The sequence below is a fragment of the Ctenopharyngodon idella genome, chromosome 18 (assembly GCF_019924925.1).
Source record: "Ctenopharyngodon idella isolate HZGC_01 chromosome 18, HZGC01, whole genome shotgun sequence".
Taxonomy (NCBI): Eukaryota; Metazoa; Chordata; class Actinopteri; order Cypriniformes; family Xenocyprididae; genus Ctenopharyngodon; species Ctenopharyngodon idella.
Genome location: NC_067237.1, coordinates 18,923,704 through 18,938,567, shown reverse-complemented (window position 1 = coordinate 18,938,567; position 14,864 = coordinate 18,923,704). Strand labels below are relative to the sequence as shown.

Below are 14,864 nucleotides of genomic sequence, written 5' to 3'. Positions count from 1 at the left end.
TTTAGGATGTAATCACGAGCAACTGTGATTCGTCCAAACTGACCAGCGAGTAAGAAAGTAACATCTACCACGTGACGCTGTCATCAATATACTTCGGCACCGTTCTGGAAAAGCAGCATCTCTCTTTCGGGCTATGTGGCTGGTCCTCTGGATGCCAAAAGCGGTCCTACATTACAATAAAACGGGGCAGGAATAGCGACAGAGACGCCTAGCTCTCTCTTGCTTTCCAGGAGCAGTTTTGTGGATGAATGGGGGCGGATGCTCCTTTATACCAGACTGGCTGCTGCTGTCTCTCGACTGCTGATATGTGGGTCTGATGCGTGACCATCCACATTTCTTTTCTTTTTCTTTGTGAACTGTACAATTCTCTCTTTTTCGGCGCGACTGCAGCTCTCTCTCATGAAGAAAGCGGCTTTTATTCCTGTAATAGCATCATTTGCGAATTTGCTGCACCTTACCGACATCATAATTAAATAACTTACTTCGGAATAATGACAGAGAAAATTGTTAATAACCACTGAATTAAAAATACACGGTGAAGAATTGGATATTTGTCCCAATCATACCTGACCAATTAGAGACAACGTGTGGGCCAAAGCCACGCCCATTTAATCCAGCTTTATGCTAATCGCCATTCTATTTGTTTTGTTTTTTTATAATGGTTTGAACTAGACGTCGTCGACGCCCTCTTGCTTTACGGAGTAGAATGACAACAGAGCATGTCCGGCCATGTTCAAGTTTTGAGCAATAAATTCATAACCAAACTGTCTTAAACACATCTTTGATTCCTAGAATGTAAATAAATGTATTTATTACGCTACGGAAACAATGTCTACATCAAAATACACCCCTAAATAATTTACAAACTGAATGAGTGTATAAATATTTCAGTACAAAGTCATTAGATATCAGATAGCTACCTGACCCACTTGAAACTTCCAGGAGAGTCATTTAGAGAGCTAAACAACAGTTTAATTTGATGCTGAAAGAACTATAGGCTATTCGACTAAATATTGAAAATGACACTAGTGCATGTGTTTGAGACTATTTGGGAGACAAAAGACTCAGTTTTGCAGCCTATGTGGGACTACTTGCGACTCAACCACTCTGAAACGCTTCGGTCTCCTCTCTTTCCTGTGATTTTGACCGTAGCATCGTATTTTGTTCTTTGCGTACCCTACCTAGTCTGTGACATCGTGGGAAAGAAGTGGCCAGCTATTTACCGGTACAAGATCCAACCTGACAAGCTTCCCACAACTGCAATGCTCCTTCACTGCAGTGGAGTTACTCTTTATAACCACATACTTCTGGTGTTTCCTGCAGCAGTGGCTCAGTGGTTGTGGAGACCTCCTGTTCCTCTGCCTGAACGAGCACCTACATTGTTTGAACTTGCAGGTGGGGTGACTGGAAACCTTCTTCTCTTTGACTTCCAGTATTTCATCTGGCACTTTTTGCATCATAAGATCCGCTGGCTGTATGTGACTTTCCATGCTATCCACCATAATTACTCTGCGCCCTTTGCTCTGGCCACACAGTGCCTCGGGGGATGGGAGTTGGTCACGGTGGGCTTCTGGACCACGATCAACCCCGTTCTGCTGAGGTGTCATCTGCTCACCACCTGGATGTTCATGGTGGTCCACGTGTATGTGTCAGTAGAAGACCACTGCGGATATGATTTCCCTTGGTCCACATCTCGTCTGATCCCTTTTGGTGTTTATGGAGGTCCGAGCAAGCATGATGTGCACCACCAGAAACCTAATACTAACTTTGCACCCCATTTTAGTCACTGGGATAAACTGTTCGGCACTCATGCTGATTTTAGTTATGCTAAAACGCAGTGATGAACATGCATGCATGCAAATGTATGTAAAGAGTGCATGTTTGTTTGCTTCAGGCAGAGCTTCAGTTTTTGGCATTGACTTTATTTGTATACGAACAGTACAAAAAGCATGATTTAAAGGGATAGTTCACCCAAAAATGAAAATTCTGTCATCATTTACTCACCCTCAAGTTGTTCCAAACCTGTGTGAGTTTCTTTTTTCTGTTGAACACAAAAGAAGATATCTTGGTAATCAAACAATTAATGGACCCCATTGACTTCCATAGTAGGAAAAAATTATACTATGGCAGTCAGTGGCTTCAGTCAACTGTCTGGTTACCAACATTTGTCAAAATATCTTCTTTTGTGTTCAACAGAAGAAAGAAACTCATACAGGTTTGGAACAACTTGAGGGTGAGTAAATGATTACAGAATTTTCATTTTTGAGTGAGCTATCCCTTTAAGCACAAATAAACTAAAATCAATACAATGTACATACACTGTAGATAATTATAAACCATCGTATTATAAAATAACTTAAATATTGTGTTAATTTTATTTCATTTGGTAAATATTCCAAAGTTGGAACCATTTTTAGAGAAATGAGGAGTTCAAAAATTCATTCTAGTAAAATTCTGTCTATATATAAATTTAGAAAACATATATCATATCTAAATCTCTTCATATATATATATATATATATATATATATCAAAAGGAAGAGATTTAGATATGAACTCACATTTCTCACCAAATTATCTGAGCAATAGAACAAATTTGAAAGTTGGAAAGGAAAATATGTAAATAAGATTGTTCTAATTATTTTTTGTTCCTCTTACATGGTAGAAAGACGCTAAACCAAACATGGTTAACCGACCACAAGAGGAAGAAAAAGGGTAAAGAAAAAACCCTCAAGCTTTATACAGTTTATTAAAGGAAATCAGATTTGCATATGCGTGAGCTCAAAATAGATTAATATTTGCCTCTTATTTCAAAGCCTGCTGTTCATTTCTCTCTATGTTGTTTTTGCTAGTGTACATTTTAATATTTATACATTTGTGGTTTATTTCATGGTGATAGTTGACCTGGCAAACCTAATGAGCTTCAGTCATGTGTTGTGTATGCATGTAGGCTTGCTATTGAGCTGATTGACTTGTGATTACGCAATTCAGTGATATAACAGCAGGTGTCAGTAAAGAGATTACTTTGTTAAATCCCTTTGTGTAACTATCTTGCATGTGAACCTGTATATTCTGAATGGTAAGAATGTATGCAGTTCTTTGCAGTTACAAAAGTATAAATAAAGTATAGTTTGTCATTTTTGGAGAAAATGTGAATGGTGCTTGCATGTGCAAAACGTGTCATATAATGATAGTTTTGATTGATGCTTTGTTAAAGCAAGCGCTACTAATAAAAATCTATTAATAACGTGTCTCAAATCCCAGTTATTTTCCTACCTAAATAGCATTCCTCTCTGTCATAACCGGCTGTTCGCTATGTTTTGGCACAGCCAATGAAAGTGCGTCAGCTGACCGCTGTGTGGCGCTGTTACTGGATCAGACTCAAACACGGCAGTGGTGGTATGGCAGCCAGGAAACAGACAGCCATTTTATAATCTGCAGCCTGTCTGTTATATTTGCAACTTAAACGGCTTTATTGCATCTTTTAATAATGGGTCAGTGTGGGATTACGTCGTCTAAGACCGTCTTGGTGTTCCTGAACCTGATATTTTGGGTAAGTTTGAGGTGTTTGGGACTGAATTTGAGAGTGCGTCAGTGTTGTCAGATGGACACAGTCAGGTGTCGAGCAGCTGCATTATTATTACACACACTCCGTCCTTTATATCACCAATTCATTTATACAAGCTTTTGGAATATAGTGCATACTTTGCTATATTTGATATGCCGATTGTGTTTATATTGCATTATTTAAAAAAAAAAAAGCTACTCGTTGCTGCGTATTGCAGTGTTTGTTTACATATTCCATACATGTGATTCTACGTTTAAGAATTTTTAATGGATAATAAACAGTGACAGTATAAAATTATTGTTATTTATTTGTTTATTAGCCTTGTATGAGTTGCTGTTCGTGAACTGACCAGTCAGCCTCTTTGTTTCTTTTAGCCACAGAGCAGGATAAGTTTTATTGTCTGGGATGTTAAACCTATTCCTCCTTAGGCAATTCCTTTTGGAGTTTATTTCGTAATTTGTAAGCAATCCTTAAGGATCATAATAGCAAAGGATTCCATTATCACACAAAACAACAAAGAACTTACTTTAAAAACAGTTCCCAATTTCACCTAGAGAAAAGTAAAAAAAAAAAAAAAAAAAAATAGATTTTCTTTAACTGTATTGTAACGTTATTTCAATACATTAAGAGTTTATATTAATAATAATAATAATTACGTTTTATAAATAAAGACTATATGATATCCAGTTAAATAAGAATATTTTTTTTTTATCAAGATCATCTTATATAATTAGCTATAATTTGATTAATCATTGGTTCCAAATGGAGATTTACTAATATTAAAATCCTAGCTAATATCGAATAAACTGATTTTCTTAGGTGATATTCATGTCTATAACTCTATAGAGAGAATCACAATAATATAATTTACAATATAAAATAAACAATATATAATAAAATATAAAACTATTCACTTTTCAGATCTACAAAAGGAAAAAATCTGTTTGAATATTATTTAAATAAATGTAATAAAAATCAAACTAACTTTGATTTTGTGTGCATTGGGGTTGACAGAACTGGGGCATTGGGGGAAAGTTTTAAATTTAAGACTTAAATGGAGCAGTCGGATCTGTAGAAACTCTACTCCACCTATCAGCTTGCTTTTCTTGTCTTTGTGCCTTTGATTAATCTCTTTAATCTGGGACTGAATGAAGTTTAAAGTCTCCTCCTGACAGATAGAAGTAGTATGACACTATCCTGTTCTTTTTTTAGGGATCAGGCTGCTTTATTAAATCCCTGTTCATAATTTTAGAGCCTGAAAGCTGTGCTACATTGGTTCAAAGGAGGTTTTATGATTCTGTTGTAAATGGGGAAGACCAAATCCCTCTAAAACAAGTTTTTCCCAAAACGCCTGGAGGTCCGTGAATGACGCAGGCCACTTATTTGTAGCCATTTGATTTGACAACTTATTTTGGTAATGCTTTATTTCGATTGTCCACTGTAGACATTTTGCTAACTATAAGTAACTTTGCAACTACATGTCAACTAACTCTGATTGGAGTATTAGTAGACTGTCTGCTTAATATCTACTAACAATTTATTTTGATGCTCCCCAACAGACATTGGCATCCTTAAAGGATTAGTTCACTTCAGAATTAAAATTTCCTGATAATTTACTCACCCCCATGTCATCCAAGATGTTTATGTCTTTATCTCTTCAGTTGAAAAGAAATTAAGGTTTTTGAGGAAAACATTCCAGGATTTTTCTCCATATAGTGGACTTCACTGGGGTTCAATTGTTTGAAGGTCCAAATTAAAGTTTCAGTGCAGCTTCAAAGGGCTCTACATGATCCCAGACGAGGAATAAGGGTCTTATCTAAAAAAATAAAAATAAAAAAGATATACTTTTTAACCACAAATGCTCATCTTGCACTGCTCTGCGATGCACCACGCATTACATAATCACGTTGGGAAAGGTCACGCTTAACATAGGCGGAAGTACCGAGCAAGTGTTTACAAAGCGAACGTTAGTGGGAAAAGTGGGAATAAGAGACTACTATGACAACTTTCAGAATTACATATCATCAAGGCGGAGAAAAGAACACAACCCTGCTGACAACAGGTAAATGCGGTTATCGCTGTTTTCCATGTTCGTGAAGTAAATATATTTACACAGGCTTTTTAAAAATGCCGGGTGCCGGTGTTTGACATGTGTTTGACCAATCATCGTACACTCACGTCACTGATAGTTTCTATAGTGCTGGTTTAGACCCTACTGTGAAGCAGGAGCTAGTTTAGTTCCCCCAAAAGGAGTTCCTAGAACTAAAATCGTTCCTAGTTTGTGCGGTGCGAACAAGGCAAAATCCGGGTACTTCAGCCAATAGTTCTAGGAACTATGAAAAGGTTCCTCCGGTGTGTAAGCCCCTTAAGTCAAACGGCCTTTACAAAAAAAGGTAAAACAACGATGTCGGACGATTTTGAACGTGAACAACCTTTCCAACATGATTATGTAATGCGTGGCGCATTGCAGAGCTAGTGGAAGACGAGCATTTGTGGTTAAAAAGTGTATACATTTTTAGAAAATGACTGATCATTTCACTAGATAAGACCCTTATTCCTCATCTGGGATCGTGTAGAGCTCTTTGAAGCTGCACTGAAACTGACATTTGGACTTGTTGTACCCCAGTAAAGTCCACTATATGGAGAAAAATCCTGGAATGTTTTCCTCAAAAACCTTAATTTCTTTTCGACTGAAGAAAGAAAGACATAAACATCTTAGATGACATGGGGTGAGTAAATTATCAGGAAATTTTAATTCTGAAGTGAACTAATCCTTTAACAGCTAACCCTAACCAAACAGTCTACTTCAGTCCACTAATACTCTAATGAGAGTTAGTTGACATGTAGTGACAAAGTTACTTATAGTTAGTAGAATGTCTAAAGTGGACCATCGAAATAAAGTGTAACCTTTATTTTTTCCTCTCATTTTACTTATAAACGGATGATTATGATCTTTATGGTCAGCATTCCAAATACTTATGTTTTGAAAGTGACATGAATAAAGTTGTTTGCCTCCTCACTTGCTTTCATTCTGATTTACACATTTAATAAGATTTTCTGTGAAGAGCACTGCATTAAAATCAGTTCAGTAACTGATTTTTGGTTGTATCTCACTCATAATGATACTGCCATATCTCTTGGCATGAAATCATATCCGCTTTAGATAAGTAACTCTCTTTGTTATCTCCTTCTAGGCCGCCGCTGGCATCCTGTGCTATGTTGGAGCCTACGTGTTCATCACGTATGATGACTATGACCATTTCTTTGAGGATGTGTACACCCTGATCCCAGCCGTTGTCATTATCGCAGTCGGAGCGCTGTTGTTCATTATCGGACTCATTGGATGCTGCGCCACTATTCGAGAGAGCCGCTGCGGTCTTGCCACGGTTAGTGAACTATTAAGTTCCAAGCACTGCGTTTTAGTGTTTTGCTTCAAGCGATAGTTCACCCAAAAACTATCATAATTTACTCTCTTTGAAATACACCACTGTTTGGGGTCCGTGAGATTTTTTTTTAAAAGTAATTGATACTTTTATTCAGCAAGGATGCATTAAATTGATCAAAAGTGGCGGTAAAGACTGTTTAATAACAAAAAATAGTTTAGCATAGTTTATATATCTTGATCTGCTGAAACCCCATTTTCTTGCATTCCTCTTTTACAGTTTGTCATCATTCTTATGCTGGTTTTTGTGACTGAGGTGGTTGTGGTGGTTCTTGGCTATATTTACAGAGCAAAGGTAAGTCCTGCATTCGAAGGAAGTCAATATTTAAAGAAATAGGAGTGCCTGCATCTCTTTTGTTTTTATATGAATGCCCTTCTAACTATGTAAGCTCTTTCAATTGTGCTCAAGTGAACAAGGCATGCAATGTAATAATACCTGTCTTGTCTTGTTTTGTGCTGTCCTGTTTGTATAGCAATGCGCTCTTTGACATATAGACTAAAAAAAAGCATCTCCTCCTACATAAAGAATTGATTTAGTGAAAGGTAGATGGAGGCTTGCAGCAAAAATGCTGTCAAAATGAATAAAAGATTCCCCTCTAAATTCAAAATATCTGAAAAAAATGCCCCTTTATGATTTTTTTTCTCTTTTTTTTTTTTTTTGTATTTATAACATCCGATATACGTAATATTACACAAGCAAGAGTGCTGTTTTTCTGAATATGAGCCCGATTGCAAATGTGAAATTGATTTTATATTTCAGTTACATTTTAGACACACAACATTGTCTATTTTTACTTTATTTTGCCAATGAAAATATTTCCAAACAAAGCTAGAGCAGAACCATTGCATGTCTCAGAGCGACAAACAGTGGTGTTTTGTTCCTTAATAAATCCACATTTTCAAAAAATCGGTTGAGGAAGTGATTCAATGACACTCTCATTAAGACGGTGACTTGCTGCCACCTACTGGCGTTTTTAGTTTCATTTTTGAAATATAATTTTATTTTATTTTTTATCGTTTAATTTTTATATACAAAATATTATTTGTAAAACATTATCTCATTACTTATGCAATTGTAATTGCAGGGTAAATACATTCATGCCACCTCTGGGCTGCATTAAACTGTGTAAATTCAACTAAATGCCACTTCAGATGCAGCTTTTGTGCCACCTCTGTAGTGTAAAATGGCTTTTGTTTGATGCGTCATTTGATTGGTAACAGCTCTATAGAATTTGACATAAAAGAAGCATTTATTTTAAAAGGTTTGAAAAAATTGCCCTGGAAATCAGTGTAACAGAGAGTTAATTTCTGCCACTTGTGAATATGTTTCTAGGTTGAAGATGAGGTCAATCATTCCATCCAGAAAGTTTATAATGAATACAATGGCACCAACACGGATGCTCCCAGCCGCGCTATTGACTATGTGCAGAGACAGGTGAGACTGCTTAATGAGACGTACAAAACATTCGGTTATTGTATTTTCAATAAATCGGTTCCCGACCCTAATAAAATCACCATAATGTCTGTCAAAACATAAAGCTCCATTGCTGTGGCATCACCAGCTACTTGGACTGGAAGAACACAAGCTGGTTTAAGGAGTCGAGAAACAACAGCGTCCCACTGAGCTGCTGCAAACCCAACGTGAGCAACTGCACCGGCTCCCTCTCCCGTCCCGGAGACCTCTACCCTGAGGTGAGAGGCGTTATGTGTGCTTATTAGTGTTTAGCTGATGAAGCAAAGGAAGTCTGTGTGTGATGTTAATGTATCCGTTGAACCACCTTAGGGATGTGAAGCCCTGGTTGTGAAGAAACTGAAAGAGATCATGATGTACGTCATCTGGGCCGCTCTGACGTTTGCTGCAATCCAGGTATGCTGTTCTGACATTTTCTATTTTTTTGGACAGATTATCTTATATAAGTGAAATCCAGTTTCAGTGTTATTAGTCATGAAAATGCTTAGACCTAGGTTTCCCAGGCGGGTTTCATGATTATCAAAACAAAGACTGCGATTTAATTAAATAAAACTATAGTAGAGCTGCATGATTAATCGTTAAAAGATTGCAATCTCGATTCAAACAACCATGTGATCTTATTCCTAAATGACAACAATTTATCTAGCCGCTGAGCCAAAGAGAGCAGTTGTCATGTATAGGTATAAAACAGCTTCACAAACAGTCTTTTCAAACACAGTTTCATTATTTCTGTTTAGGGCTGCATGATTATGACAAAAATCATAATTGTCGATTATTCCCTTGAAATTGTAATTGCGATTATTAATTACGATTATCACAAATTACATTGACTGATGTATTGAATAGCTTTATACCATTGTTTGAAGCAACTGCATGCCATATTTTTGTATAAAAATTAAAAAAACAAGCTGAAAACACTCTTCCTGAATTTTTTTTCCCAATAGCATTAAACCTCAAATGTCAACTATACATTGGTTTGTTTTCTTCTTTAAATAATAATAGAAAGTAAACATATGAATGGTATAATAATAGGGGCTTTTGCATTGGGTTGTTCTAGGAACTTAGATATAGGAACTAGCCACCAGCGACGTTCCCCGAGAACTAATGTTCCCCTAGGGCCTGAAGTGACGTAAACTGCGCTTGTTGTTGTTACTTTTATTTTGACGGTGCTGAGAACAGTTCAGACAGATCCTGAGCACAGTGCTCGCATTCTCCATCTTCATTAGTTTACGATCTGTTTAACAGTCATGTCTAATACATTATTAGGTAGAACCGTTATACAAAGAAAGTAGACAGTATATGAAAAAGTATTAGCTTTTGCCGTGTGGTTGGCTGATGCCCAATGTCGCTAGCTTTGCAAAAATACATAATCATGTTTCGCTTGGTCTGCTCAAAGTCACGCTGGATTAAGGTTGAGAGGTTCTGTCACTGTTTTTCATGTTTGTAGAGTTAGTTAGTTCATGTAGTAAATATATAGGCTGTGTACATGGCTTTTTAAAAATGGCGGGTGCTGGTGTTTCGCGTGCGTTCGACAAATCAGCGTACACCTACGTCACTGGTAGCTCCTTTTGTGCTAGGTTAGACCTTTTACACTCTGAAGTAGCCGTGATTCGCTTCTCGCAACGTAACATGCTCTAAACACACCTCTTAAAGGATTAAAGGTAAAAATGATAGTTTTAGTGCAGCTTCAAAGGACTTTAAACGATACCAGACGAGGAATAAGGGTCTTATCTAGCGAAACGATCGGTCATTTTCTAAAAAATTTAAATGTATATGCTTTATATAAACAAATGATCGCCTTCCAAGTGCTTCCACCAAAACCGTACTTTCGTATTCTTCAAAAAGCTTACGCTGTATGTCCTACGCCTTCCCTATTCTACTTACGCAAAAAATGTAACTGGCACTGCGTTCGTTCCGTAAGTAGAATAGGGAAGGCGTAGGACATACAGCGTAAGCTTTTTAAAGAATACGAAAGTACGGTTTTGGCGGAGGCACTTGGAAGGCGATCATTTGTTTATATAAAGCATATACATTTACATTTTTTTCGAAAATGACCGATCGTTTCGCTAGACAAGACCCTTATTCCTCGTCTGGTATCGTTTAAAGCCCTTTGAAGCTGTACTAAAACTATATTTTTGACCTTCAACTGTTTGGAGGCCACTGAAGTCCATTATAAGGAGAAAAATCCTGGAATGTTTTCATCAAAAACCTTAATTTCTTTTCGACTGAAGAAAGAAAGACATGAACATCTTGGATGACATGGGGGTGAGTAAATTATCAGGAAAATTTTATACGAAAGTGAACTAATCCTTTAAACATGCAGAATAATGTAAGTGGATATTTTTCCTTGTAATCGCGCCTTTGAACGATTACGAAATCGTGGCATCCGTAATCATAATTGCGTTTAGAAATTCGATTAATTGTGCAGCCCTAGGTTTATAGTTTGGATATAAACACTGATGTCTACGGAAGCTTAGATCACCTTTTGAAAGTAACTTGACGCTTCAAATAAAGATTGTCAGTTACATCATTACACCAGTAGGTGGCAACATGCTACATGTAAATTACATGTTGTTTTGTTTAGTTGTTTGTTCAGAATTGTGGGAAAATCGTGATTCTCAATTTATCCAGAATCGTGCAGCTCTACTGTATAGTCTAACGTGCTGCATGTTTCAGAGTGAAGTGTAAGCAGTTTGATCCAGTGTATTCAGTGTCCCAGAGCTTCCCAGTTCACTGTTAATTCAGCAAACTCCATTTCTGCATGAGCTGCAAGATTAATATTCATTTTGGGAGCTCAACATGTGCAAGGTTTACTTTTTTACATACTCGCATAATTTCCAACATTTTTGTGGACAAAACTTTGAAGCATTTCACCAATATTCTGCCAAAATAAATGCTTGAAAATTAGAATGTTTGAAAATGAAATTAGCTAAAACAATAGTAATAATAATAATTGTTTTTGTTATTATTATTTAATTTGATTGGGTTCCTAAAACACTGAAAAAAAAAACCACTGTTTACTTGGGTGTCATGTGACCATTAACCGACATCGGTGAACTGTGAACATGCAAATGTTTCATTTAAATTATTGAAATATTAACTTAAAAGGTGGTTCTTCAAGTAAATATTTTACATCTAAGGAGTTCGGCTGGGAACCCCTGGTTTGAAACAACAGTACACTCTCTTTTCTCGCCGTCAAAGCACTCTGCAGTGTCAGTATGTGCTTTTGTTGCCCTGTAGTTGCTGAATCACACACTTTGACATTCATACTTTTCCAAATACCCTCTGGGGCATATAGGCAAATAAGACAGCGTCTTGGCAAGCCCAACACACGCCCGTGACTTACACATGATTACTGCCTGAATTAACAGGGCAGTAGGTTAGGTTGTTCTTGGCAAACTGCATAAATTATACCAGATGTTCTCAGGGTATTATTTGACTGGTTTTTCCCTTTCATTTTTTTTTTTTCCACTGTCTGAACTTAGATTAAATTTGTCTGCGCCAGGGTGAAGAAGTCTCATTTATAGGCCTTTGTCACAGAGGCAATTTGATATAAAAGCTATAGTGTTTGTCTTGAGCTTGTGCATTACCCACCACAACTTTTTTTTAAAAGAGCCCACTTTTTTAACCATTTGCTGAAATAGAGCAGCAGTGTGGCACTTTTAGTAACATGGCAGGCAACGGTGGCCTTTTGTGCCCATAGTCTTTCTCTCCGTATACTAGGCATGCACAACGGTACCATAATGGTTATCAGATGATATTAGAAATTTTTTATTAAGAGTTTTTTTTAATGTTTTATACGTCACGTAGCACATTCAATTAAGGCGGAACCACCTGAGAGAGACTTAAAGGATTAGTTCACTTTAAAATGAAAATTACCCCAAAATTTACTCACCCTCAAGCCATCTTAGGTGTATATGACTTTCTTCTTTCTCATGAACACAATCAGAGAAATATTAATAAATATTAATTTAATAATTGATAATCTTTACAACGGAACGGACTTCAGCTGAAAAATGACAGTATTTTCTTTTAGAGCTGCTGTATAGCCAAAATGAACTGTTTCCATCGTTGAATCATTTTCTTATCACTGTAAAGCTGCTTTGTAAACCTGTACTATATAAATAAAGGTGACTTGACTTGAGAGAGACGCCCACATCCCCAGACACAGGAAAGAAAAAAAGCTTTAAATGAACTCAAACTTTTTTCTTTTCCTCCAGATGCTGGGAATGCTGTGTGCTTGCGTGGTGCTGTGTCGCAGAAGCCGAGACCCGGCCTATGAGCTCCTCATCACTGGAGGGACGTATGCATGAAAAAACCTAGCAGACAGACTCTCTCTTTTCTTTCACACACACACATACACACACACTGGGCTCAGGGTTCTGTCGGTGTGAGGTGGCACACTGGATATGCCCTTATTTATCTCTCTTTCTACACACCTCACACAGGGTTTGCTCACACGATGCACTGGTGATGGGTGAAGCGAAGCGCATAATATTTATTTATACAGTATATGTCACCGAAAAATGACTGCGTTTTAATTTAAACCTTTGTTTTTCTCTCAAAGGCGTTGGGCCAGACTGCAAAATGGCAAACAGCCAGTTTTTAATCCCGTTGAGAAGACTTTAACACATGTATCGATAACATTTTCTCTTCCTTGTCTCTATTATATGGAGAGGAAGATTCTGTTATTGTATGGAATAATATGTGGAATGTATGCTTTCCTCATTTGTTAGTTTGCACTATGTGTATGGTTTAATTCTATATTACAAATACCAAGATGGTAAATGGCTGGGATGGGGAAATGAGGATCAACTCGTGGTACCGCTGTCTCAGATGAATATCACCCATCACCAGTCCGCTGCTCAGGGACAGTGGCAGTGTGAGAGACAGATCTGGATTGACCACACAAGATCACTTGGCATTGTGGGTCCAATCGTACAGCTAAATTGAACTATATGTTCAAAATGAGGTTCACACCGGTTTACATGTAAAGTGTAAAGAGGTTTGGGGGACGCTCTACATGCACTACCTAAAAGTTACTGAACTCTTATATTCTTTTCCTCCTTTTTCCATTGCTTACAGTGTGAACATTACTAGTCTAGTAATCTATAGTTTAAAGTTAGTTTGGATAACATGTAGGTATGTAGAACAGGGTCAACAATGTATTAGTTTAAATGAATGTACATAGGGAGGAAAAATGGTGAAATAAGCTTGCGATTTCGATCTTAAAATAAATGTTTCATAAGTTGACACCTGTTGCGTTGTTTCATTTCACTGATATGAATCATTTTTGGCTTGAATGCTGTGGTTGCAAAATTACAACATGCAGGTACTTTTAAAGCAGAACTTCAACCTGATCAGTCCCAGTAATACAAGGCACCAAGCTGCAAGTAAAACAGTCATAAATGCATCAAAAAATTAAATTGTGCGACAATTTAAAAAGTCAGAATTGGGAACAGTTGTGTGTAATTAAAGATGTTTTGTTGTAATAAATTAATAAATGATATTCTACAATCCAATACCGATCAGGCATAACATTATGAGCACTGACAGGTGAAGTGAATAACGCTGATTATCTCTTCATCACGGCATCTGTTAGTGGGTGGATATATTAGGCAGCAAGTGAATATTTTGTCCTCAAAGTTGATGTGGCTCCTAAATGCTACATTTTAGGAACCAGTGGCTCTCTAGCCATTTTTTTTTTTCTGGAGCTCTATAATATATCATATTGGAGCACAACTATATCATTCATGGCTGTTATCCCACTCTTGAGCAATTCCATAGTGCACAAGGCACTCAGACACGTCACGGTTGTTCAAAGATGCCTTGTCTAGGGGCTTTCTTCAGTCAGGCGGGCTGAACACTTGATAGCATGGGACAGGGTCAAAGTTCAGTCCTTTCCCAGGGAGGGGGATGTGTACCATCTGCTTACTGTGTTAGTCATGCTTAGTAACATGCCTTCACACTTTATCTAGAGGGGGGAGTTAGATCACTGCATTCTTGGATCCCTTAGTAACACAGCATTTGTAAGCTTTAATGGCAGGGTATTAATAGTAGATAGTTGAAATGAAATTAATGTGTCTGTCATGTGGTTTCCCTTCAATCGTTATACTTACTTTAACTGAACAGGGCCTGAAACAGGATCTGTGGACAAGAGGAATGTGAAACCTTTTAACTTGATGCCTGATAAAGAATTGGCATGGTGTTGGTTTGCTGTACATGCTTCTCATGTGTACTGAAAAAAACTGCTTGTAAAAAGTAAATTACACTATCATTCAAAAGTTTGGGGTCAGTAAGATTTTTTTTTTTTTAAGAAATTGTAACTTTCATTCGACAAGAATGCATTAAATTGATCAATAGTAACAAGAAAGATATTTATAA

General features: G+C 37.2%; 2 protein-coding genes across 2 annotated transcripts; both read left to right on the top strand.

The window, feature by feature from the left end:
* Nucleotides 1-1,016: 1,016 nt before the first annotated feature.
* Nucleotides 1,017-3,250, top strand: ch25hl1.2 (cholesterol 25-hydroxylase like 1, tandem duplicate 2). The gene has a single exon (XM_051870316.1). The coding sequence runs from the start codon at nt 1,020-1,022 to the stop codon at nt 1,839-1,841; it is 822 nt and encodes a 273-aa protein (XP_051726276.1). The 5' UTR covers nt 1,017-1,019; the 3' UTR covers nt 1,842-3,250.
* Nucleotides 3,251-3,350: 100 nt separating this feature from the next.
* Nucleotides 3,351-13,733, top strand: tspan3a (tetraspanin 3a). The gene is made up of 7 exons (XM_051870317.1): nt 3,351-3,552; nt 6,762-6,953; nt 7,230-7,304; nt 8,343-8,444; nt 8,549-8,701; nt 8,793-8,876; nt 12,701-13,733. The coding sequence occupies exons 1-7, from the start codon at nt 3,490-3,492 to the stop codon at nt 12,791-12,793; spliced, it is 762 nt and encodes a 253-aa protein (XP_051726277.1). The 5' UTR covers nt 3,351-3,489; the 3' UTR covers nt 12,794-13,733.
* Nucleotides 13,734-14,864: the final 1,131 nt, after the last annotated feature.

Coding starts and splice junctions, on each gene's coding strand:
- tspan3a (XM_051870317.1), top strand. CDS start 3,490: ATGGGTCAGTGTGGGATTACGTCGTCTAAGACCGTCTTGGTGTTCCTG. Junction 8,702..8,792: donor CCGGAGACCTCTACCCTGAG/GTGAGAGGCGTT, acceptor GAACCACCTTAG/GGATGTGAAGCCCTGGTTGT. Junction 8,877..12,700: donor TGACGTTTGCTGCAATCCAG/GTATGCTGTTCT, acceptor CTTTTCCTCCAG/ATGCTGGGAATGCTGTGTGC.
- ch25hl1.2 (XM_051870316.1), top strand. CDS start 1,020: ATGACACTAGTGCATGTGTTTGAGACTATTTGGGAGACAAAAGACTCA.